The sequence below is a fragment of the Fringilla coelebs genome (genome assembly GCF_963513975.1).
Source record: "Fringilla coelebs genome assembly, chromosome: 8".
Taxonomy (NCBI): domain Eukaryota; kingdom Metazoa; phylum Chordata; class Aves; order Passeriformes; family Fringillidae; genus Fringilla; species Fringilla coelebs.
This window is the reverse complement of record NC_140066.1, coordinates 4,346,225-4,370,434: the sequence shown is the minus strand read 5'-3', so window position 1 is coordinate 4,370,434 and position 24,210 is coordinate 4,346,225. Positions and strand designations below refer to the sequence as shown.

At 54.1% G+C, this 24,210-nt stretch overlaps 2 protein-coding genes and 1 pseudogene across 4 annotated transcripts; 1 reads left to right on the top strand and 2 right to left on the bottom strand.

Moving 5' to 3' along the window:
• Positions 1-415: 415 nt before the first annotated feature.
• LOC311156623 (protein ecdysoneless homolog) lies at positions 416-9,043 on the top strand (annotated as a pseudogene). The gene is made up of 13 exons (XR_014617053.1): positions 416-603; positions 1,432-1,549; positions 1,905-1,992; positions 2,966-3,144; positions 3,837-4,032; positions 4,919-5,047; positions 5,191-5,316; positions 6,075-6,160; positions 6,803-6,909; positions 7,331-7,508; positions 7,950-8,017; positions 8,094-8,314; positions 8,831-9,043. The product of XR_014617053.1 is annotated as a protein ecdysoneless homolog (transcript).
• A 3,220-nt stretch (positions 9,044-12,263) lies between these two features.
• LOC311156698 (C-type lectin domain family 2 member B-like) lies at positions 12,264-13,536 on the bottom strand (the record flags this gene model as incomplete). Its single annotated transcript, XM_084210883.1, has 6 exons — positions 12,264-12,378; positions 12,469-12,569; positions 12,770-12,951; positions 13,050-13,148; positions 13,258-13,261; positions 13,504-13,536. The coding sequence occupies 6 exons, from the start codon at positions 13,534-13,536 to the stop codon at positions 12,264-12,266; spliced, it is 534 nt and encodes a 177-aa protein (XP_084067009.1).
• Positions 13,537-18,220: 4,684 nt separating this feature from the next.
• LOC311156624 (C-type lectin domain family 2 member G-like) lies at positions 18,221-20,989 on the bottom strand. 2 transcript variants are annotated; one of them, XM_084210682.1, is made up of 6 exons: positions 20,918-20,989; positions 20,155-20,544; positions 19,726-19,824; positions 19,444-19,625; positions 19,143-19,243; positions 18,221-19,051 (listed from the first exon to the last, which is right to left on the bottom strand). In XM_084210682.1, the coding sequence occupies exons 2-6, from the start codon at positions 20,474-20,476 to the stop codon at positions 18,934-18,936; spliced, it is 822 nt and encodes a 273-aa protein (XP_084066808.1). In that variant the 5' UTR covers positions 20,477-20,544; positions 20,918-20,989; the 3' UTR covers positions 18,221-18,933. The 2 variants fall into 2 exon arrangements, with proteins under 2 accessions (XP_084066808.1, XP_084066809.1); XM_084210683.1 differs by lacking the exon at positions 19,726-19,824.
• Positions 20,990-24,210: the final 3,221 nt, after the last annotated feature.

The window sequence follows — 24,210 nt, the reverse complement described above, 5'->3', positions numbered from 1 at the left end:
TATCCCTGTAGATTAGTTACATTGAATTACATGGAATAGAACAAGAGTAAACGAGCCGAGTGAGTCAGAACTGACCCAACTCTTGGGTCAGGGGTTAAAGGCAGTTACAGGGATTTAATCGCGCTATATCACACCGGTGTCCGGTGCTCAGGAATCCCGGGAGTGCCGGGAACCATCTGCCGTCGGGGACAGGGGGTGACCGGGCCGTCACGGGGCCCTGCGCGGTGCTGAGGGGAGCGGAGCCGGGGGATCGTGCCCAGAACCGTGATGGGGCTCGGGGCCGCGCCGGGCACCGGGGGAGCGGCGGCCACTCACGGCTGCACCGGTGTGCGCGCGTATCGCGATCTCATCCTCAGCGCCGCCGCCGCCACCGCGCCGCTCCTCCCCGGGGCGGAGCGCAATGGGCCCCGGCGCGATGGAGGCGCTGCGGCGGCCGGCGCTGCCCGAGGACGCGCTGCGCTCCCGCCTGTTGGCCCTGGGGGCCCGGGCGGCGAGGCGCTGCTGCGGCGCTGCGCTGAGCTGGCCCTGGTGCGCTTGGCCCGCTCCTGGCCGGCTGCGTGTGGCAGCGGCAGCCGTTCCGCCTGCGCTCCGTGCGGCGCCGCGGTGAGCCGGGAGCGGGCCGGGAGGCAGGGCGGGAGGAGCGGCCGGAGCGGGGGGGACTGTGCGGGGGACCCGGCGGCCAGCAACCGGGATGGTGTGAGGGGCAACCGGGAGCGTGTGAGGGGAATCTGGCGGCCGGAGTCGAAGTGCGCGTGAGGGGGAACCGGGGCGTGTGAGGGGGTCCGGCGCTCTTGAACGGGGATCGTGTGAGGGGGATCCGGCGGCCGGGAACCGACGGCGCGTGAGGGGGACCCGGCGCGCTCGCACCGGGAGCTTGTGAGGGGGATCCGGAAGCGCGGTGGGGAGGCCCAAGCGGCCGGGAACCGGGAGAGTGTGAGGGGGAACCGGAGGGGTGTGAGGGGAACCCGGCGGCCGAAAACCGGGATCGTGTGAGGGGAACCGGAGGGGTGTGAGGGCAACCCGGCGGCCGCGAACCGGGAGCGTGTGAGGGGGAACCGGCGGCCGGGAAGCGGGAGAGTGTATGAAGGACCCGGCAGCCGGGAATCAGGAGCGTGTGAGGGGAAACTGGGGCCTGGTGGGGGGGAACCGGCGGCCGGGAACAGAGGGGGTGTGAGGGGGATCCGGAGGGCTCGAAACGGGAGTGTGTGAGGGAGGACGCGGCGGCTTCCCCGACGCTCGGTGTCACAGCACGGGCAAACCCAGTGAGGCATCTGGCGCCACCTCCCTGCTGCCGCAGGGCCATCCCCGAGCACAGGACACAAGATTGTGTCAGCGGGGTCTGGGATATCCCAGTGAGGGAGACTCTGCAGCCTCTGTGGACAGTCTGTTCCTGGGCATGGCGTTGCTGAGCCACCTCTCCTCTCTGTGCAGGTGAGACTCCGGCACACTTGGGCGGCAGCACGGTGTTCGGGGAGAACGTGGAGGATGAGTGGTTCATTGTGTACCTGCTCCGGGAGATGAGCAGGGAGTTTCCGGGGCTGGCAGCCAGGTAAGGCGGGTGCTGCTGAGCTGCTCTTGTGGGAGGGCTGCCAAGGGACAGTGCCTGTGCTCTGAGGGTCCTGTCTTAACATTGCCCATCCTTGGAGGTGTTTCCCCATCCCATACACGTTGGAAGTGTGCAAGGGCAGGATGGATGGGGCTTGGAGCAGCCTGGGCTAGTGGAAGGTGTGCCTGCCTGTGGCAAGGGTGTTGGAACCAGGTGTTGATCTTTACAGTCCCTTCTAACCTAAGCCTTTCTGTAGTTCTATGAATATAAAAAAAAGCCCGGCAGACATGGATGCAGAAGTGTGTTGTTGTGCTCTGCAAGGCTTTTCCTGCTAAATCTCCAATTTCTCCTTGGCCAGTGTTGATGACAACGATGGAGAGTTTCTCTTGATAGAAGCAGCTGATTTTCTGCCAAAGTGGCTGAATCCTGAGAACAGTGAGAACAGGGTGAGTAAAACTTGTGTACAGTTGGCCAGGGGCACCCAGTGGCCTTTCATGTAGCAGCTGGAGTTTTCTCTTGCACTTCTAGCCAAGTGGTCTGACAGCCTCTGCAAATCTAGAGTGTTTTCTGTCCCTTACTGTTGCTCCCTAGAGGAGCACTCCTGTATCCACCTGAACTTTCAAGCTCTGCTAGAACCACTTGGATGAATTTTTATTTTACCATATTGTGGAGTGTTTAGGCCTCAGAGTAGGGAATGCTCAGGGCTGGAGTGTTGCTGTCTCTGTAAGGACACAGGCTTTGTCTGTACAGGTGAAATAATGAGCAGACACCTTCACCTGGATATGGACGGTTGCTAATGGCAACAGATTAAAATGGAGATAATTAATTTGGTCACTTGAAAAAATTGTTGAATTTTTTTTCCCCTACTCCAATTATTTTTCCCCTACTCCAGCCCTTCTTAGAAGGGCTGGAACACAACACCAAAATTGATTGCAAGTGTGTACCTGGAGTGTCAGGCTCCTATTTTCCTTCTGTGTGAGGGAGCAACCAGAGTGAGGGAGTTGGGAGCATTGCATTCAGGGCTTTTCTTAGGATCAGGAACCAGCAGAGGTCGCATGTGGCACCTGAAATAATGCTTTTTAATGCCTGTGATGCTCTGAAGCAGTCAGGTTATGCTGGTTCTCCTGAAGCACTTCTCTAGTGAAGAGAAACGTGGAACAATTATTGTTGTTATGGAACCAAGATATATTTGATGAAACTTGTTGCAATTAAAACAGGGATTTTTGCTGGTTGGCTCGTGGTCTCTGGCATCTCAAATAACTTTTTTAGAAAAGCTGTGCTGCTTCCTCCTTTGGTTCTCTATTTGTCCTTTATATTCTCAGTGTTCAAAGAGATGCATTTATATATGTAATGAGATGTTCCATGGCTCTGTGTGTGACTGCTCTTCCCCTGTGTGATGAGAGCATTCCTGCCTGCCAGGTGTTCTTTTACAAAGGAGAGCTGCACATCATTCCGCCGAGTGAACCTCCGGAGCAGGGCGGGGCCCTCTCTGCTCCCTGTCCCACGTTGCCACAGGCGCTGGCTCTGTTATCCACCCGCCCCGAGGAGTGCCTGGCTGCAGAGCCCATCAGAGCTGCGCTGAATAAACGCATCCAAGGGTACGTGGGGCTGCATTTCAGTCCTGTGCAGTGGTGGGGTTTGGTTCTGTGCTCCCTGGGCTTTAAACATTTCCCCGACAGATGGGGTAAAGTTGGTTCCTTTTCAGAAACCAGCAGCTGGAGGATTTTCTGTGGCACTTTTCTGTGGAAAGAGGGGGATCAGTGTCCTGTAGGCTGTGGTCTGGGGATCTGAAACTGGTTCACTGCTGCAATTCCACCCCTGACAATGACAAGAGTTACTCTTCCTTCACATCTTCCTTAGGCTGAAAAATCTGAAAGTTCTGTGATATTTTAGGAGCCCTGTGCACAAGAAAAAAGAGGATTTGACCAAAAATGTAGAACCAGCAGAATTGTCAGGGCTTCAGCTTGTCACAGCTGTGCTCAGCCCTGTGCTTTATTTTTTGCGAGGATTTGACAGCAAGTATGGCAAAGAATACTGCATAGCTGGATATGTTGGTTAAGTCCACAGGGACTCATCTTACCCATGTGGGGGATTCAATTTTATGAGCTGTGTACATTTATTGGAGTATGTATTATAGAAACAGCCATTCTAGGCATTGGCTTGGCCAAGTGTTAACTCCAGAGTAATCTTCTGACCCATGATCCTGGTCAATATTAAAGGGAAATGGGCCTCCTGACAAAGAAGGAGTGGTTAATTTGCAGTGCCCTCCCTACGCTCTGTTGCCGCTCAGGTATCCCGAGAAGATCCAGGCCTCGCTGCACCGTGCCCGCTGCTTCCTGCCGGCCGGGATCGCGGCCGTGCTGAGGCTGCGCCCGTCCCTGGTGGCTGCGGCAGTGCAGGCCTTCTACCTGCGGGATCCGAGCGATCTGGGGGCCTGCCGGCGCCCTTTCAGAACCTTCCCTGCCGAGCAGCGAGTGATGGCCCTGGTAAGTGCTCTCAGAGCCTCTGATGGCCCTGGTGTGTGCTCCTCTACCGCCTCTGGTGGCCGTGGTTAGTGCTCTCCTAAAGCCTGGTCACTTAATTCCCTTCTGTCACTGACAAGGGTTCTGTGACCAATGGTATAAACACGGAGATTTAACTTAAAATTACGAGTTATAGGGATGAATTTCCAGGACATTACATTAACAGCTGCTCTGGAATGTGTGGCTGGACTTTCAGGGGAGTGAACGTGAGAGAATTGTTTCTGAAACCACAGATTTTGGTAACAGTTCCTCTGCTGAAGTGCCTGCTGAGTAAATTGATCTCCTTATGTGATCAGAGTGGTTTGACGGCCCTGCCAGCCAACAGGAGAAGTTGCTCCTAACCAGTGGTTCGCTCCCTTTTCACCTTCTCAGCTGTGCTCTCACAGCCCTGTGAAAGCTTTATGAAGTGTTTTATTAGTAACACTCTGTCCAAGCTCTGTTGTACCTGATGTGTTTTGTTACAGAGTTGTACCACTAGATTCCTGACAAGAAGCTTTAGAGTCAAATTTTGGACTTCTAAATGGTTGCCAAAATCTTTTAAGCAAATTTCATTTTTATTGAAAATACACCTTGTTAATGTGAATACAAAATAATGAGGATTTTCCCTAATGTATTTAGACTGACAAAAGTTTGTATTTACTTTGGTATTTCAACTTGGAACAAACTTTGTAAAGCCTGAAAAGCAATTTATCAGAGAAATCTTTCTAAGATGTATTTTGAATGCAGTCTCAGGTACTGCCTGTAATATGGATGCCTTCAAACCCCTCTGGTGAGCCTGGAGGGAGTTTGATGCTTGTCCCCAGCCCAGTCCCGCTGCAGGGAGTGTTTGTTTGTGCTCTGGCTGTTTCAGGTGACTTTCACTCGGTGTTTATATGCCCAGCTGGTGCAGCAGCAGTTTGTTCCAGACAGACGCAGTGGATACACCCTGCCCGCCCCATCTCATCCTCAGTACAGAGCCTACGAGCTGGGCATGAAGCTGGTAATGATTTCTGGTGCATTTTGGACTTGGTTCATGCATGTCCAGGGAATGGGTGCTTGTCTGGAAGTGGCCTGTTTGTCCAGAAAAATGTGAGCAAAGTCTGTCACGCCTTGGGAACCTCTTGTTGCATCTTTTATCTGCAGGCCCATGGCTTTGAAATTCTGTGCTCCAAGAGCAGTAAAGTAGCTCCTGATGCCAAGAGATACGTGTTAAGCGGTCCTCTGTGGGAGAGATTCCTCAGGAGCTTGAAGGAGAAGGATTATTTCAAGGTGAAGCAGTGTGTCTGTGGCTTTTTAACATTCCAGGGAAAATGCATTTTAACCCTTGAACTTGTGTGAGGAGTTGCCGCAGGGCAAGAGCTTGAATCCTTGTCTCTGTGTCAAATGAATTAATGTGTTTAAAGGGGACATGTGCAGGTTGTTCCCCTTTGAAAGGAATTTGTTTTGGAAATTAAAAAGGAAAAAGCAAGATGTGGGGATTGATTCATTCATCTAAAGCAAGGGGAGAAATACACTTGAGTGAAGAAAACCACCATATGTGATTGTGTGAGGTGTAACTGATTTCACTGGTTTAGATTTCATTTCCACCCCTCTAAAATTAAATATTCTTCAAGATCCATACATAACACCATAGACCTGTTTGGGCCCATGCAAGTGTAATTTTTATGTGTGTGTGGTTTTTGTGAGTTCTGGGCATTTTGGTGAGGTTCTGTGGGGTTTTTTTAAAAGATGCCTTTGACAACTTCTTTGAAGTTAATAAATTGGACATAAATTGAGTACTTATTTGAAGGTTATAAAATTGGACAATTTTATTGAGATTCTTAGGTTAATATCCTTTAATAGACTTCAAATATAGGAATGGCCCCTTTGCTGTATTGAGTTCCAAGTGTAGATGGCAAAGAGGTTTTAGTTGTTTCGGTTCTCTCAGCATTTGTGTGTGACCAACAGTCATCCTTAGGAAGCCTGACTGTGAAGAGGAAGGGGAGGGAGAATTGTTTGGGTTCATGCCTGTGCCTTGCATTAAATAGGGAGAAATGGAGGGATCAGCCAAGTACCTGGAACTGTTGCACATGGCAGAAGATCACTTCCAGCAATCTGTTGCTGTGCCAGAAAGGTGAGAGCTACTTGAGATTGATGAGTGTCCTATACCCTACAAATCCTCTAAGTGACCTTTGAAATCCTTGTTCCAAGCACCTGAACCCTTTTCTCCACTGCGCATTTAACATGGGAGCTGTGGCCAGGACATAGAAGTACTAATTCCTCTGGAATACTCCACTGGGAGAAGTTCTGGCTTGAGTAACTCTTTTATCTTGGTTTTGTGAAATGCTGAGCTCTTCCAAGTGGATTCCAAGTGGTGACTGCAAAGCAATTTTTGCTTGGTTGACTGTAGAAAGTGGATAAAAGTTTCATTGAAAAGCAGTCCCAGTGAATAATGAATACAGGGTAATCTGTTAGTTTTTTGAGTTTCCAGTTTGTGCTTTTTGTGATCAGGTAATTTTAATATTTATTAAGGCAAATTAAATGTAAAGAAAAAGAGCCATGACCAATAGGCTTTGGAGCCATCAGCTGGAAGTTGCAGGGACTGACTGTGTTATGTTTTGGCCAATACTCTGGCAGTTCCCCAGATTAATTTCCCTTTTTTCCTTCTGTGTTTGCACAGAAGGAAGAAAGAAGAATTCAAGTGAAAACCTGAATGCAGAGCATGTGATCCCAGTGAATGCATTTCAGTAAATTGATTCTTTTTTTTTTCTTCTAGCTCTGATGAAGTGAACCCAGGTGATGAAATCCTGACACTACTACAGACAACACCCATTGATCTGAAGGAATTTGAGAGAGAAGCAGCTTGTCTTCCTCCAGAGGATGGTGAGCTGGATGGGGGGAGTTATTCCTATTACAGATGATTATTTGTGGGGGGAGTGGGGGAATGCTGACAGCTGTGAGGGGAGAGCCAGTCCAGCCTTCCTTAAGACTAAACACTGGATTGGCTCTCCCAATTCAGAGTAAGCCTTCCTTCCTCCACTTAGTGGCCAAAGGCTTCTCAGTGGCTAGAATGGTCTCTCTTAGACTGAACTCTGCAAAGCAAGGTTTTTAAGCAGTGAAAAGAAATCTCCACTGGGTTCTTCTCAGCCTCTCTCTGCCTTGTGCTGTGTGTGACCCAGGATCAGCCCAAAAACTGAACTGCAGAACTGAGCTGCAGGATGGTTGCAGTCCTGTCACTCAGCTGGTTTGCCCTGTGGGCCAGCAGGCTTGTGCAGAGTAACAGATCTGTCCTGTGTTCTTTCAGATGACAGCTGGCTGGATATTACACCAGGTGCTCTGGATCAGATGCTGAAGGAGACAAGAAATGAGTCCCTTCCTTCCACCAATGAGGAAGAGCAAAACTATGACTTGGAAACAGTTGCTGAGAGCATGAAGGCTTTTGTGTCCAAAGTGTCCACGCACGAAGGAGCAGAAATGCCATGGTAGTAGCACTTGGAGTTTGGGTCTGGTGTGGAATGTTGCACTCTGCTGAACCCTGTGCTTGACTGTGATGCAGAGGATCTGAGTTGGAACGTGCTGTGCTGAGCAGGGGCCTGAAGCAAAGCCAGAGCAGTGAACATGTACTTGCTTTAAATCAGCTTGGTACCACTCTGGCACTGGTGCAGGTTCGAGTGCTGCAAGCTGAGCTGCTCTCTGTCACTCAGTTGGATTTTGTGTCTTCACAATTATTCTCTTTTATGCCAAGAATTCTTCCACTGACTGTTTTGTGTCTAATGCATACAGGCTTCAAACTTCTGAGGACTTTTAAATTCAAATGTCCCAACTTTGGTCCTGGCTTGGGAGAAATCAGTATGGCTTGTGCTTGTGTCAGGCTTATGCAAGTATAAAAGTTTTGTTTCTTTAAAAATGTTTTTATATTTCAGGTCATCTGATGAATCCCATGTTACCTTTGATGTGGATTCTTTTACAAAAGCCCTGGACAGAATTTTAGGTGAGATTGCTTCTTTATTTAAACCAATCCCAGCACTGATTTCTTTACTGTTGTACTGACACAAAATCATGTCCAGGGGCAGACTCAGAGGAGCTGGATTCTGATGACCTGGATGAAGAGGAGGAGTTTGGTTTCTCAGATGAGGATGATGAAGACCTGGATGCTGGGAATGAAAGGCAGGAGCAGAAGGTGCCTCCTGAGGAGCTCGTGGGCAGTCTCAAGGCATACATGAAGGAGATGGACCGTGAGCTGGCACAGACCAATGTTGGGAAAAGTTTCAGCAGCCACAAGAGAGGGGTGAGTGTGCCCTGAGCTCTGATTTGCAGCAGTAATTTCCAAGCAGGAAATGTGCTGCCAGTGGCCATTCTGAGTGATGGGATCAGAACCTTCCCACGTGCAAGCAAAGTGTGCAGGACCTGCACCACCATACGTTTTTGTCAAACTAAAGCTTACCTAAGCTTGGAATTTGTCCATCTTTTCCAAGGCTTAGTTCCATTTCCCTGTTTTGAGTAGTGGGGCAAGCAGCTGCAGCTTCACTTGTGAGTTCCTGTAGTAGTTTTCTCCCATAGGAGTTGGTGGCAGGACTCAGCAACACTTTGTGTCCTTCTCTTGGAACTTAACCTGGGTAAAGGTCAGTGGTGATTTTCAGCTGCCATGAGCATTTGGTGTCTGAATTCCTGTCAGGACTCAGGAGTGTACTGGACTTTGTTGGCTGCAGAATTGTTGTTTCTTTTCTCCTGTTATTTGCCTTTTTTTCCCCCCTTTAAATCTGCTCATGCAATGTGATAACCTTTCTCTTTGTACTCACTGCAGGCAAGTTCTGCTGGAGCAGCCGCGTGTGAGAGTGCTGGCCCTGATTCTGGAGCTGAGGCTGCTGAGCTGGCAGCCCTGGATGTGGACATGAACCTGGTGGCAAACCTGCTGGAGTCCTACAGTGCCCAGGCTGGCCTGGCAGGACCCACCTCGAACATTTTACAGAGCCTGGGGCTGAATTTACCTGAGAGCAGCGAGCTCACGGGCAGCTGAGCAAGGCAGGGAGAGCCTTTGGACAAGACATGGCTGGTGGGGAGGTGGAGCACAGACAGACGAGCAGCGTGTGGAAGGAGAGGCCAAAGGTTTTAATTTGAGCATCCTGTTCATTATGTGTCACTTCAGCAGAGTGAATTTACCTGCAAAAGCTCCTGTTTGGACACTGGCTTGGGTGGAAATGAGATTTTCTTAGTGGTGACGCATTTTCAGAAAACTGAAAAATGATGTAGAATGAATGGCTGAAATGAGGTTTTCTTTTATTACAAAACCTCTCTTCCATTTTTCCAATCAGTGATCCAATTTGCCACATTTCAAAAATGTCATTTTACTCATTGCTAAGTGGGTTCAATATCTGGGGAGCAGTTCTTGTTCTGAGAATGCTGCTGCCTTCAGGGGCAGCTGGGGAAATAGCACATTGCAGGAAGAGTAGTTGGATCAAATGTGTAAATATTGGCCAGAAGTATTTTTTAAATTATTTCAATAAAAACTGAAATAAAACTTGCTTACTGAATTTTTTTGAAGGTCTGCATAACTTCCTCAGTGCAGTATCAGTTCATGGAGGGAAAGTATTTTTGTAATAGTTCATTATCTAAATGAGTTCCATTATTGCTGAACGTTGGTATCATGCCAGCAGTAGCTGCATGTGAGCCCAGGCTGAGCAGTTTTGGGGCTTTTTTCAGTGAAAATGTGGCTGGAAGGCATGCAGCATGTTGCTTTCATATGGAATGAAAAATCTTTTTAAAATATAAAAACTTTATTTTCAACAAGATAAATTTGAAATAAAATACATAGAAATTCTTGTTACATAGACACCAGCAATGCAGTCCAATGCCAGTTTGAAATCAGCTTCTTAATTCCTCTTTATTTCTTTTTCATTCAGCAAGTAATCAGTTGTCCTCCACTGATGTTGTGTAATTGACTTTATCAGCAGTTCTGGGAGAGCACTGGCAGGTTGGACAGGGATTAGAGATGGACAGCAGGAGCTGGGAAGTGTGAAGAAGGTTCTGCTGAATTTCAAGGAATTTGGACTGCTGAGAGGTGAGAGACAGACAAATGTGTGGTGGAAAAATGGGGTTAACAGAGGTTTTTCAATTGAGACAAGGATAATGAGCAGTTAGTGGTGGAAAACAGAGGTGTTGGGAAGGGTTGGCGTTTATCAGGGAAGGTAATTTACACTGAAAATACATAAACCTCCCCACTGATGAGTAGTTAGATCCAGTTTAGATACTTTAAAACATAACTGAGTTGAAGAACATGATCACATTTAACTGCTGTGTGGCCTGTGCTGTACAAAAGGTGCAAATAGATGGAAGGGCTCCCTTAGGGCATGAGGAGAACCCCTGGGCTGAGGTTCAGAACAAAGCTGCTCTCTTGCAAACACTCCAGCTGATGTTGCTGCCTGGATAATCTGACTTTTCCATCAGTGGGGCTGGGATTTCCCTGGGGCTGTGCTCATCCCAACTATTTCCATTTGTTCAGCAGCTTCACAGTGGAGCCCTGCAAGGCTCTGGGAGTGCTCCCAGCAGAGTTTGCCCTGGAAGAAGAAGCATTTCCATGCTGCCTCTTCCTCTGCTTTGAGGTAACACACGAGGCTCTCCACTTCGAATTCTGAGAGTGATTTTAGTGAAGGAAGCCTGATGGAGCTAATTAGGGAAGAGAGGTGGTGTGTAGTTCCCTTTCAATGGATTTCTGTCCAAGTGTATTCTGCAGTTGTTTAACTGGGTAATGTTCCCTTCTTGTCTGTGTTTCAGCTGGGGGAATCCCCATCCACCTGCAGTGTTAAGGGCATCAATTGAAAGGAACCCTGCCTTGGCCATTATTGCAGGGGTATGGATGGATGGGGAATCCCCATTTTCCTGCTGAGATAGATCAGGGAACACCCTTTATGATGGGATTTGATAGGTTTGAAATGAGAGCAAATCTTCAATTTTCATCATCTTTCAGTTTAAATTAACAAGGTATGTCTGTTGTGCCTTACTTTGAGGGTTTAAACTGGTAGGAACCCCCACTGATTCCATCATATGAGGGATTTATATTGAGGCACAAAAAAAGGCTGGGAGAAAAAGCGGAACAAAAGGGCAGCAAAAAAAAAAACCTGAAAAACAAGGTGGTAGAAAAGGGTGGGAAAAGAAGGTAGCAAAAACCAGTGGCTAAAAAGGGCAGAAGAAAAAATGGAGGGGAAAAAAGGGGCAAAAAAGGGAGGAAAAAAGGGCAGAAAAAAGCAGGAAAAAATGGGACAAAAATTGGCAAAAATAAGAGCAGCAGAAAAGGGGGGGGGAAGAGTTAAAAATGGAGATGGCATAATGGTGAAAAGTTGGTGTTTAGGAAGCAGGAAAGCTCTAGAAAGGTGAGGAGAAAAGGGTGTGGAACATGAGTGGAAAAAGGATGGGAAATATGAGGGGAAAGAGCAGGACTCCCAGAGACACCCCCACACCTCAGGCCCCCTCCCAAATGCCACAGGCACCCCCACGTAGCCCCAGGAGAGCCCCTGCAGCCCCCAGAGACACCTGGGCCTGGATTCCTGCAGGAACACTGGGGAACAAGTGGGCTCCGTGCAGTGGGATGGGAACAAGCGCCAGGGCTGGGAATGTGCGCCCACTGTGCTGCCAGGCTGGGAATCAGCTGGGTGGGGCCGTGCCATGGCAAAGGGCCCTTAACAGCTGCCAGCTTTCTGGGCTGCAGCTGGAGCTGAGAGGCAAAGGGATCAGTGCAGGCAGGAGAACATGCCATCGTGGGGGACTCCTGCAAAGGGTGGGTGTTTGGAACAGAGCCTCTCCTTCAGCAGGCCAACGCTCCCAGATGGAAATTCCCAAGGGCACCAGGCTGGGAAGTGAAGAGCAGAGCTGTTGGGAAGGTCAAGCTCAGTTCCTCAGCACGTGTCAGCTGCTCTTCCTCCTCTTCCAAAGACAGTCCAAAAGTGTCACATCAGACCCGTTTGTGATGATTTGCAAGAGGCCATGCAGATTTGGATTTCCCATCGGAGCTTGTTGTTGTGTCATGAGGGCAATGCACTCACTCCAGGCAGCATCCATGGCAGGGTGGATTGCAGAGACTTTTCCTTTGCAGCCCCAGGCCAGCTGGGGGTGAAGAGGCACTGAGGTGACCCTGGGAGGAAGTGCAAGGCACAGGGTGCAGCTGAGGAAGGACAGCCCTGTGCTGGGCTCAGAGGTGAAGCTGGCACTGCCCAGCGTGGAGAAGGTCCTTTCTGCAGCCCCTGCTACAGGGGAGCTTGGGCCTTGCTGCAGACATACGGCCGCTCACTGGAGCAGTTGTCACTCCTCAATCTCTTGTCAGCCAGGAACACACACTCAGAATTGCTGAGGAAAGGAACCCTGCAGGGAGGAGCAGAGCCAGCGCCAGTTGCCAGGGGAACACCTTGTGCCCCTGTCCCCCCAGGCCCTGCCCGGCTCCCCGGCACTCACTGGGAGCTGTAGCTGCTGCCGTCCTCCCACTGCAGGCGCTCGCCCCGTCTGCGCAGACCGAGCCAGAAATCGCCGCTCCCGCAGAGGCGGAGGAGCAAATCCTGCCCAGGAGAGAGGAGTGGGAGCTGCCCCGGCCCCTCGGGGGGACACGTGCCCGGGGCTGCCCCCGCACGCCGGGGCTCCTTCCCTGCAAGGCCCCGGCCCAGGGCTGCAGCCCCGGCCCTAGGAGCACCGAGCCCGGCCCAGGAGCACCCCCAGGCTGCCCTCAGCCACCCCACACCGCCCGCAGCCCCTCACTCACCATGGCCTCCTCATCCTTGGCAATGGCCAGGGAGGCCCCGAGCTTGGAGCACCGTTCCTGACCCTGTTCCCAGGTGCCGTAATCCCGTGAGAAGTTGTAGCAGACCCCACTGTACCCAAGCCAGCCAGGGGGACAGCCCAGAAGCGACGGCTGAGTTGCAGGTGGAATTGGAACCTGTGGTGCTGCTGCAGGGTGAAGAGGAAAAGGTCTGAGGATTCCCCTGTGCAGGGAGCCCGCTCTGCTCCGAGGGGCTGGGCCCAGGCTGCTGCCCCTCCCTTACCTGACTGCACAGCCAAGGCCACCACCAAAGCCAGCACCAGCACCAGGAGCAGCAGAATCAGCACCGCCGTGCCCACAGGATGGGACTTGAACCGTTCACCTGGAGCAGGAAAGAGCTGCTGGCTGCCAGGAGCAGAGCCGGCCCTGCAATCTGCTCAGCCCATGGCCAGGGAGCAGAGCAGGGAGCCCTGAGCCAGTGTGGCCCTCACTCAGCTGGCAGCCAGAGAGCCAAGAGCCTGGACACAGCCAGGGACACAGCTGTGGGGACAGGCTGCAGCAGGAGAACTGCACAGCCTTGGGGGCAGCTGGGGCTCTTGCTTCCAGCCCCTGATGGGGCCCAGCAGGGCCTGAGGCCTCTTCCAGACATCGGGAAACAGCCACACACCTGCCAGCCCTGTCCTTGGGAGGGGACAGTGTCCCCTCCCTAGAGGCCACAGGGGTAGCCCTGCACTCACCCAGCAATCTTCTGAGGTTCCTTTTGTGTTCATTGTTGGTTGCTGATGTGCCCTGGGGCCCCAGGGGCTCCCTCACACTTCCATCACTGCTGCAGAATCCATTCTCCACATCTGCACTTGCTGCATGCTCACAAGTGGTATCCCCATACTTATACGAAGTGGCTTCTTGCACCCCAGGCAAGTGTGGAACCCCAGCTGCTGGTCCTTCCTGAGGATGCTGGGGCTCATTTGCAGCTCCAGGAATGGAGCAGGAATCACTCTCCTCCTGCCCACAAAGAGCACTTTGCTCCTGACACATCAGGAGTGCCGGCAAAGCCTTTGGGAGTTCGGCCTCGGGAGCAGCTTTACACCGGCGCTGATGGCACCCTGAAAGGGACACGATGAGCGGTCACTGCAGGTGCCGGCCCTGCGGGACCCCGCGGCTCAGGCGGGCGGTGCCAGCTCTGGCTGCGCTGTCCCCGCTGCCCAGATGTGGCGGCGGCAGCTGCGGAGACAAGCGCAGCCTCCGGGAGCTCTGCGGTGCCCTCAGCCCCGGCCCCTGTGGCTCTGCAGCCGCTGCAGCCCAGCTCCGTGCCGGGACGGGCGCTGACAGCGCCTGCGAGCTGCCGGGTGCTGCCGGCCCGGGGCAGCTGCGGCTCGGAGTCCGAGTCCGCCTCCGCCTGCCGAGGGACAAGAACCAGCAGCGCCGGGCTGCTCACCCCTGTGCCCCTCATTCCCTGCCCCGGCGCCTCGGAGCCCGGGGACACCGAGCGCCAGCACGGCCGCTGTGGCTCCCTGTCCGTGTCAAAAATGACCAGGTAATTTTGTCTTTCGCATTTATGTTTTAGCGTATGCATGTTGTTAGTGATTATAACTATTTAGAAATAGTAGGAGTTATAACTCAGGAGATGTGATAAAGGCTTTTGTGTAACTAAAATCATTGTAAGGCCATCCACTGACCGACCCACCCAATTGTTATAGATAATAAGATGATTGGCTCTTGCAATTAAAATACAAATATTATAGGAAAATAAGAAAAGCTTTAGTGATGTATAGCTATGTTATTGTAGTATACAGGTCCTCTGTTCTCCCTACAGTTCCCTTTTCCCCCTGCATTGCTGCCATCAGACATCCGGGGGTGTCTAGGACAGGCAGAGGGAAGGCTGCACATGTGTCCCTTGCATGGGGCAGTGGGGAATGGAAAAGCTCAGGGGGTGCTGAGGGGGTGAGCATGGCAACACCTGACCTCCAGTGCAGTTACAGGAAAGCAGTCCCCACCGATAAAAGGGAAAGAAGAGCTGGCTGACACTGACAGACTTTGGGGGGGCCAGGGCTGGCCGATGCAACCCCCAGGGGTATAAAAGGCTGAGCACCCATCTGGAAGATGAACTGGCCTCGTGGTGTGCATGAGGGGCAGCTCCCAGCGCTGCAGCTTTTTCCTTCTGTAGTCCTTTGTTTTATTTCTGTTAAGGTTTAATAAACCTTTTTAAGTTTTCAAAGGGAGCAGTTGTTTCTCACACAAATGATAAGATAACCGGGACACAAACCAGACCACTGGAGGACAATCTGAGAATACCACGTTAAAATTAAGGAGTACAGCTAAAATCTTAACAGAGAATGTGAAACAGGATGGAGGCACCAGAAGAAATACAATATATTGACCTGAAACCCAGGATGTCATACAGATAAGCTGGAGTGTGAAGAAGTCAGAAAAGAGTTCCAGAAATATCAGGAATTTCGAAAGAATGTTTGATCGATTCGTGAATGACATGAATATGCAAGTATCATAGGGAGGTAACAGTATAAATATAACATTGTCTGTATATCCTGGCGTGTCCTTTGGCTGTTGGCTAGGAGCACCAAGCGCTGGAAATTTTGTCCTTTTTTACCCTTATGCTATAAATATTATTATTAAATTTTCAAAAGCACTATGCAGTTATTTCTATTTTTCACAGAAGTGAACGGGGGAAGCCGGCACAAGGAACTCGCCACAACCCCCCTGACCCCGCTCCGCTTGCAGCCAGCCCCGAGCTGGCGCACAACCGACCGCTTCCACCGAGGCTGGAGCCGCCTCCCAGCTCCGCCATCCCCTTACCGGATCTGGACGCCGCCGCCGCCGCTCCGGGATGTCCCGATCGCGCCGCCCGCAGCCGCGGCTGCAGCGCGGGCAAGGTAGGCATGGAGGGGCCCCGGCGCCAAAGTTTGAACTGCGGCTGTGGGCGGGCTTTCGGCCGGTCTGGCCAATCAGCGTTCGCAGCGCAGCCAATCGCAGCTCGGAGGTGTGGCCTTGTTCTTCCCCGCCCCGTCCCCTCTCCCCGGCGCTCCCCGCTGCCTTCTCCCGGATCGGTTCCTTCACCGTTCTGCCGCCTCCCCGCGCTACCGGCCCGCACCGGGGATCAGAACCCGAGTGCCTTCGGCTCGGCCGAGCGCAATGCAAACCCCCGGCGGTGTCGGCAGGCGCGGGGCTGCCCCGCCTCACCCCGAGCCCCGGGCGGAGTCGCAGCTCGGCTTTCCCCGCCGAGCACCTCGCTGCCGCCGGGGCTTTCCCCGCTGCCGGGGCTCGGCTTTGCCCGGCGGGCACGGCGGCTCCGCTTGGCCGCAGGCGACCTCACATTTTCAGTGCCTTTAGGTATTAATAGCAGTAGAATAAGTTACATTTTGTAACTTATTCTTCTTCTGTAACTTATTCAGAACTTTTAAGGATACTGATTGTTAATTTGGTTATGTTTTGTTTGAATATGATTTTAGTGTTGCTAAGATTAAGCAAAGCTAGGTCTGAGTAATGTTATGTTTTATTACTCTATTGACTTAATTTTGTAAAAACTCATTGATGCTGAGGTGTACTTCTGTCAGATTTGACTGTTGCTGAGTTTGGACAAGGTCAAGTTTCAGTCTTCACTTTAAACCATTTCATTTTCTATTGCAGCTTTATTAAGATCAGTTTTTATTCAGCATTAAAGATGTTAAGTTTAAGTTCTCTTAAAGGTACCTCTAATTCAACTGAGGTGGCATTGAGTTACACTGCAATTGATTTTAATACCTATGTTAATTTTGTTTAAATATGTTTATTTAAACAAAATTGCAGGATAGAGTTATTTTGTTCTAAAGATCAGACAGATCCGACTGAAACAGCTGTGGTGAAGCACTGATAAACACCTGCTTTTGGGTAGAAGCAGATACAGTTTGTTGGGCCCTTGCTCCTCTCACAGGTTGCACAGGTGTCAGTGCTGCACTGCCTGACAGGATCATTCACTGTGACCTCTTCTGGTTTATCTTCCATAGATAACACAGCAGAGTGGGGGGTTGTTCTACATTATGGCTGTTATCCATTGTCAGCTGTTCAGTGTTTCACTGGTATGGATACAGGAATGCTGGAAGAATATTGTCTGCAATTCCTGAGACAGGCACTGCTGATCTATTGGTTCCATCATGTCAATTCACTCATTTTTAGAACAGGCATTATTCATAAGGGATCATTACCTTATTGATACCTGGCTTTTCATGAGCTGTGCCATCTCTTTGTGTGACTGTCTACAGACTGGTGTCACTTTGGGATCTCTCTGGTTTGTTCCCCAGCTGCAGGTGCATCTCTGTGCCCAGGCTGCCTGCAGCCCTTCCCTGCACTGCCTTCTCAGCCTTTGGTCCCTCCTCTTGTTCCAGCAGGGTTGCTGTGCCTTGACCCAGGGCTGTCTCATCATTTTCAGAGCTCCAGGATAAGATCTCTGGGCTCTGTCAAAAGCCCCATCTGAGCTGAGCTCCTGTGGTCTTTGCTGACCCTTTTGTGACCCATCCTGATGGGCCAGGGCTGTGCCCTGCTGAGGGCAAGGCAGCTTCTGCCCTGTGGCAATCAGACACAGCCCCAGTTATTCTCACAGGAGCACTCCAGCAGTTTGCTGTGTTTGGGGCATCTCACAGCTGCTGTTATTGAGGGATTTGTTTTAAGGAGTGTGAGGGAGACCCTCCCAGTGAGGGTCTGGGCTCTGGCCAGGCCCTGGCTCTCCCTGGTTGGAAAATTGCCAACAAACCCAGATGTTTTCTGCCTCAAAACTGTATCCAAGTCTCTTGGACTTGGCAATTTGACCCTCCAACAATAGGACAGCTGGATCTATTTTTAAAGTGAGCTTGGACACCTTTCCTGAGAATGGCTCTCCAGGTCCTCACTGAAATGAGGTTTGTCAGCTGCTGCAGCCTCTGGGTGATGGTGCAGTATTTAAGACCCTGATAATAATCCAATTTCACATTTGGAATTAATTACATGTATTATCTGACTGATTCTTGATTACTGTCAGTTTCTTGTTTCACTGCATATATTGTTTTGTTTTGATGTTCCCTTCATGCTCATAGCAAGACACATGCATGTTATTTCTAAAACAAAAAGAAAGGGGAATTGGCTCCTAAAGAATGTCTGATTAATGCAATATTTGTACTAAAAGTATTCTTAAATGCTTTTCTGTCAGTGTCACAGTGAGGGTGGCTGTGACAAACCTCTCAGGTTCCCTGACTTCAGGCGAGGGTGGTGCAAATGAAAAGGAGCGGGTTCGATGGAGCTGCCCAGAAGAACTTTAATAAAGGGTGAGAAACAGCAAACGGGGAGGAGCCGTGCACAGTACGAGGGGCAGGATCCAGAAACCCCAAACAAAAGGGAAGCAACAATATATACACTCAGGAACTGTATACAATATATACATTCTAGAACTGTAACCGTATGGGGGAAACAAGGGGAGCAGAACTTGGGCAACTTTACATAAAACCACCAAAGGCTGATGGGGGAGCTCTCAGGCTGGCCATTAAATAAATGACTCCCAGGGCTTGAAACCAGTGCCTGGCTCTTTTGGGGTAAAATCCTGCTGAGTCTGAGTCACAGCGGGGGCAAGTCCCACATATGAGGATCTCCAGCTGGAGTGTGCAAGGGCAAAACCTGGCTGGTTTATGGAGTGAGGGAGAAGGCAGAAGAAGCAGCTCCAGACTGGGTTTATGGCTGTGGCAGCGAATTCCCTTCCCCAAGTAGCACCTCTGATCGTCCTCCTCCGAAGGTGAGAGAGAGTCAGGAACTGAGAGACCCTTCCTCACAGTCAGGAGCCTGATGCCAAAAGCAGAATTCCTGCTCAGCACGTGTCAGCTGCTATTCCTCCTCTTCCAAAGACAGTCCAAAAGTGTCACATTCTGGGCAGTTTGTGAACATTTCGAAGATCCCAGGGAGATGTGGATTTCCCATTGGAGCTTGTTTTGTCATGAGGGAAACCCACTCACTCCAGGCAGCATCAGTGGCAGGATGGATTGCAGAGACTTTTCCTTTGCAGCCCCAGGCCAGCTGGGGGTGAAGAGGCACTGAGGTGACCCTGAGAGGAAGTGCAAGGCACAGGGTGCAGCTGAGGAAGGACAGCCCTGTGCTGGGCTCAGAGGTGAAGCTGGCACTGCCCAGCGTGGAGAAGGTCCTTTCTGCAGCCCCTGCTACAGGGGAGCTTGGGCCTTGCTGCAGACATACTGCCGCTCAGTTGTACAGAACTCACTCCTGAATCGTTTTCCATCAGCCAGGTACACGCACTGGGAATTGCCGAGGACAGGAACCCTGCAGGGAGGAGCAGAGCCAGCGCCAGTTGCCAGGGGGAACACCTTGTGCCCCTGTGCCCCCAGGCCCTGCCCGGCTCCCCGGCACTCACTGGGAGCTGTAGCTGCTGCCGTCCTCCCACTGCAGCCGCTCGCCCCATCTGCGCAGCCCGAGCCAGAAATCGCGGCTCCCGCGGAGGAGGAAGAGCAAATCCTGTCCAGGAGAGAGGAGTGGGAGCTGCCCCAGCCCCTCAGGGGGACACGTGCCCGGGGCTGCCCCCGCACGCCGGGGCTCCTTCCCTGCAAGGCCCCGGCCCAGGGCTGCAGCCCCGGCCCTACGAGCACCGAGCCCAGCCCAGGAGCACCCCCAGGCTGCCCTCAGCCACCCCACACCGCCCGCAGCCCCTCACTCACCATGGCCTCCTCATCCTTGGCAATGGCCAGGGAGGCCCCGAGCTTGGAGCACCGTTCCTGAGCCTGCGCCCAGGTGCTGTAATTCTGTGAGAAGTTGTAGCAGACCCCATTGTAGCCAACCCAGCCATGGGGACAGCCCAGAACCAACAGTGGAGTCGCAGGTGTCACTGGAACCTGTGGTGCTGCAGGGGGAAGAGGAGAAGGTGTGAGGATTCCTGTGCAGGGAGCAGGGAGCCCGCTCTGCTCCGAGGGGCTGGGCCCAGGCTGCTGCCCCTCCCTTACCTGACTGCACAGCCAAGGCCACCCCCAAAGCCACCACCAGCACCAGGAGCAGCAGAATCAGCACCGCCGTGCCCACAGGATGGGACCTGAACCATTCACCTGGAGCAGGAAAGAGCTGCTGGCTGCCAGGAGCAGAGCTGGCCCTGCAATCTGCTCAGCCCATGGCCAGGGAGCAGAGCAGGGAGCCCTGAGCCAGTGTGGCCCTCACTCAGCTGGCAGCCAGAGAGCCAAGAGCCTGGACACAGCCAGGGACACAGCTGGGGACAGGCTGCAGCAGGAGAGCTGCACAGCCTTGGGGGCAGCTGGGGCTCTTGCTTCCAGCCCCTGATGGGGGCCAGCAGAGCACGAGGCCTCTTCCAGACATCAGGAAACAGCCACACACCTGCCAGCCGCCCTCCCTAGAGGCCACAGGGGTGGCCCTGCACTCACCCAGCAATCTTTTGAGGTTCCTTTTGTGTTCATTGTTGGTTGCTGAGTTGCCCTGGGGAGCCAGGGGCTCCCTCACACTCCCATCCCTGGTGCAGAATCCATTCTCCACATCTGCACTCGCTGCACGCTCACAAGTGGCGTCCCCCTGCTTCTGCCAAGCGGCTTCTTGTGCCCCAGGCAGGTGTGAAACCCCGGCTGCTGGTCCCTCCTGGGGATGCAAGAGCTCCTTCTCAACTCCATGAATGGAGCAGGATTCATTCTTCTTCTGCTCACAGCCGGCATCTCTCTGCCTGGAACTAGCAACACCTTGCTCCCGACACATCAGGAATGTGAACAAATCCTTTCGGAGATCGGCCTCGGGAGCAGCTTTACAGCGGCGTTGGTGGCACCCTGAAAGGGACACGATGAGAGGTCACTGCTGATGTTGGCCCTGCGAGACACCGAGGCTCAGGCGCGGACACCTCCCGCCCGGGCAGCGGCCCCCAGCCCGGTGCCGCACGGCCGGGAACTGTCCCGGGCACGGAGCAGCCGCCTCCGTCCTACCGAGAGCAGCCGGGATGAGCCATCGCTACCGCGGCACCGGCTCGTCCCCGGTGCTCCGGGCACGGAGGAGACCGCGGGCAGCCGCTCCCTGGGCGATCTCAGCGCAGGGGGACACGGGGGGAGCCGGCACAAGGAACTCGCCAGAGCCCCCCGCCCCTCACCGCGGCCCCTCCGCCCGCAGCGAGCCCCGAGCTGGGGCAGCACCGACCGCGGGTCCCACCTGGGCTGGAGCCGCCTCCGAGATCCGCCGCCGCTCACCGGGCTCCGGGTGCCGTCGCCGCTTGCGAAGTCCGTGAGGACCTCGCCACCCGGCGCAGCCGCTCCGGTCCCGTTCCCACCGGCCCGGTTCGGCCGGAGTCAGGATCCCCTGGGATGTGGGAGCGGGTTTTGGCCGGTTTGACCAATCAGCCGGCGGAAAGCCGCTCGGGTCGGGGCTTGGTCCGCGGGGCGGAGATGGGCGTGCCGAGCCGAGCCGTGGCGAGCCGCGGGGGGTGGAGATGGCAGGGCTGGGTACCTGAAGGGGAGAGGGGACGATCGCTGCACGCCGCGGGGTGACCCCCAGAAGCAGCTTCACCGGGGACTGAGGTTCTTCACCTGGTCCTCCGGCGTGGGTCCCGGCGCGGGCTTTTCGCACAGGATTCGCAGTCCCCTCCCACCGGCCTTCGCAGTTCAGGCAGATAAACTGTATTCCAGTTCTCGACGATATCCACCTGTTTCGGTTTTGCACGGGAGGTATTTAAAAAACTGATGCAAGAATTTTAGCTACTAAAAGTTGTACCCGCTTCTAAATCAGTAAAGAAGAAATTAAGTCTCAAACAAGAGAGATAAAGAAATGCCTTAACCTTAAAGCTAAAATCCTCTGATAAAACTATGGAAAAAATATTTTTTTCTCTAAAACGCTTCAAAGTATGGAGAGATAAGAGTTCTAATTCATATCAAATAAAAGACTCCACAGCAAATAAGCAAATATTAAAGTAACTGTAATCCTATAAAAAGTTTGAACAAAGAAAGAAGAGTAATAAAGTCCTGTGCCTCCAAGAAAAAAAAAGATCTCTGTTCCCAGAGATAAAAAACAACTCCAAAAATAGTTATTAAAACCCTTTACCTTTAAATAGCTCATCTTTAAAACAATATGCCATAAGTCAACATACCCCAAAAGCAAGATGTAAAAAAAGCTTGTAAAAAATAAGAGACTTCACAATTACAAGTGTTCCCAAGGGGCTGCTATTCGTAAAAAAATTAAGAACCACAAAAAAACTAGTTTTTCTTCCTTGTGGAAAAGTCTCCATAACAGTAACAACAGAGACTTCTCTCCCTAAGGTGTCTGAAAAAAAAACCTACATAAAAAGTAGTAAACTAACTAAAACTTAAAGTTTTGTTTCTTTACATTAACAGCAAAAAGTTATAGGGGAAAATAAGTTTTCTAAAAGTTTTATTCTAACTCTTAGTACCCTTTCTTTTAATTACCGTTCATAAATTTTTCTCCATATCCTTTTAAAGTTTTAAAGTTACATTACCTTTCTCCGAATCCCACCTTACAACAAAAAGTACATACTTTAGTAATTAACCAACACTAAACCCACAGCAATCGTTTAGTATCTTAACCAAAAAAAAAAAAAAAAATCTCATAAGCACACCACCGCCACCACGAGCGATTTCCAGATTGTAGCACAAGAAGGAACTTCTGTGGAACTTTGCTTTCCACAGAGCGGGAAAGAAAATGCTCGCCTGCCCCATGGCCATCCCCTGCCTGCCACCGCTCCAGCCTTGTCCCTCTTTCTCTCCCTTTTTCTTTGTACTACTTTGTCCCTCCTCCTCCTCCTGCTCCCCCTGCCAGCTCCAGCAAAGCCATTTCACCCGCTGGCACCGGCTGCCTCCTCTCCCTCGCTCCCATTTTGCCCACTCTGAGCTCCTGGAGCCGCCCGCCCACGGAGCCGGAGCCGCCGTGGGGCCGGGTGATGGTGCAGGGAATGATGGCAGGGATTCCTGGGCTGGGCTGGGCCAGGTACCCGGGGCCAGCAAAACTGCTCGGTGCCCCTCTCCACGCGCGCCCCGGCGGGGCGCGGGGGCGGGGCGGCGCGCGCTCCCCGGCGGGGCGCGGGGGCGGGGCGGCGCGCGCTCCCCGGCGGGGCGCGGGGGCGGGGCGGCGCGCGCTCCCCGGCGGGGCGCGGGGGCGGGGCGGCGCGCGCTCCCCGGCGGGGCGCGGGGGCGGGGCGGCGCGCGCTCCCCGGCGGGGCGCGGGGGCGGGGCGGCGCGCGCTCCCCGGCGGGGCGCGGGGGCGGGGCGGCGCGCGCTCCCCGGCGGGGCGCGGGGGCGGGGCGGCGCGCGCTCCCCGCCGGGGCGCGGGGGCGGGGCGGCGCGCGCTCCCCGCCGGGGCGCGGGGGCGGGGCGGCGCGCGCTCCCCGCCGGGGCGCGGGGGCGGGGCGGCGCGCGCTCCCCGCCGGGGCGCGGGGGCGGGGCGGCGCGCGCTCCCCGCCGGGGCGCGGGGCGGCGCGCGCTCCCCGCCGGGGCGCGGGGCGGCGCGCGCTCCCCGCCGGGGCGCGGGGGCGGGGCGGCGCGCGCTCCCCGCCGGGGCGCGGGGGCGGGGCGGCGCGCGCTCCCCGCCGGGGCGCGGGGGCGGGGCGGCGCGCGCTCCCCGCCGGGGCGCGGGGGCGGGGCGGCGCGCGCTCCCCGGCGGGGCGCGGGGGCGGGGCGGCGCGCGCTCCCCGGCGGGGCGCGGGGGCGGGGCGGCGCGCGCTCCCCGGCGGGGCGCGGGGGCGGGGCGGCGCGCGCTCCCCGGCGGGGCGCGGGGGCGGGGCGGCGCGCGCTCCCCGGCGGGGCGCGGGGGCGGGGCGGCGCGCGCTCCCCGGCGGGGCGCGGGGGCGGGGCGGCGCGCGCTCCCCGGCGGGGGGCGGGGGGGCGCGGCGCGCGCGCCCCGGCGGGGGGCCTCGCCTGGACGCCGCACTGTAAGCCGCTCTCGCCGCCCCCCGCAGTCGTGAGAGCCCGGCTCCACTCAGGTCGCGGCGGCCTCGCCCCGGGAACGGGAGCTGCCGGGTGCTGCTGGCCCGGGGCAGCTGCGGCTCGGAGTCCGCCTGCCGAGGGGAAGAACCAGCAGCGCCGGGCTGCTCACCACTGTGCCCCGCATTCCCTGCCCCGGCGCCTCGGAGCCCGGGGACACCGAGCGCCGGCACTGCCGGTATGCCTCCCTGCCCGTGAACACGGAGGAATCCGGCACACAGAACTCACCAGAACCCCCGGCCCCGAGTTGGCGCACAGCCGACCGCGCGTCCCACCTGTGCTGTAGCAGCCTCCAAGCTCCGCTAACGCCGCTCAGGGCTGTGGACAGGCAGCCGCGCCGGTTCCACTCACTTGCAGTGACCAGCCCCGCTGACGTCGGTGTGGGAGGGATTTAAGGCATGTTGGTTGATCAGGATGCGGGGCTACAGCTGATTGCAGTTCAGCCAATCGCGGTGCGGTGGGTTTGCTGCCCCGCGTCATCCCGCCAAGGCCCCCCCCGCCTTCTCCCGGATCGGT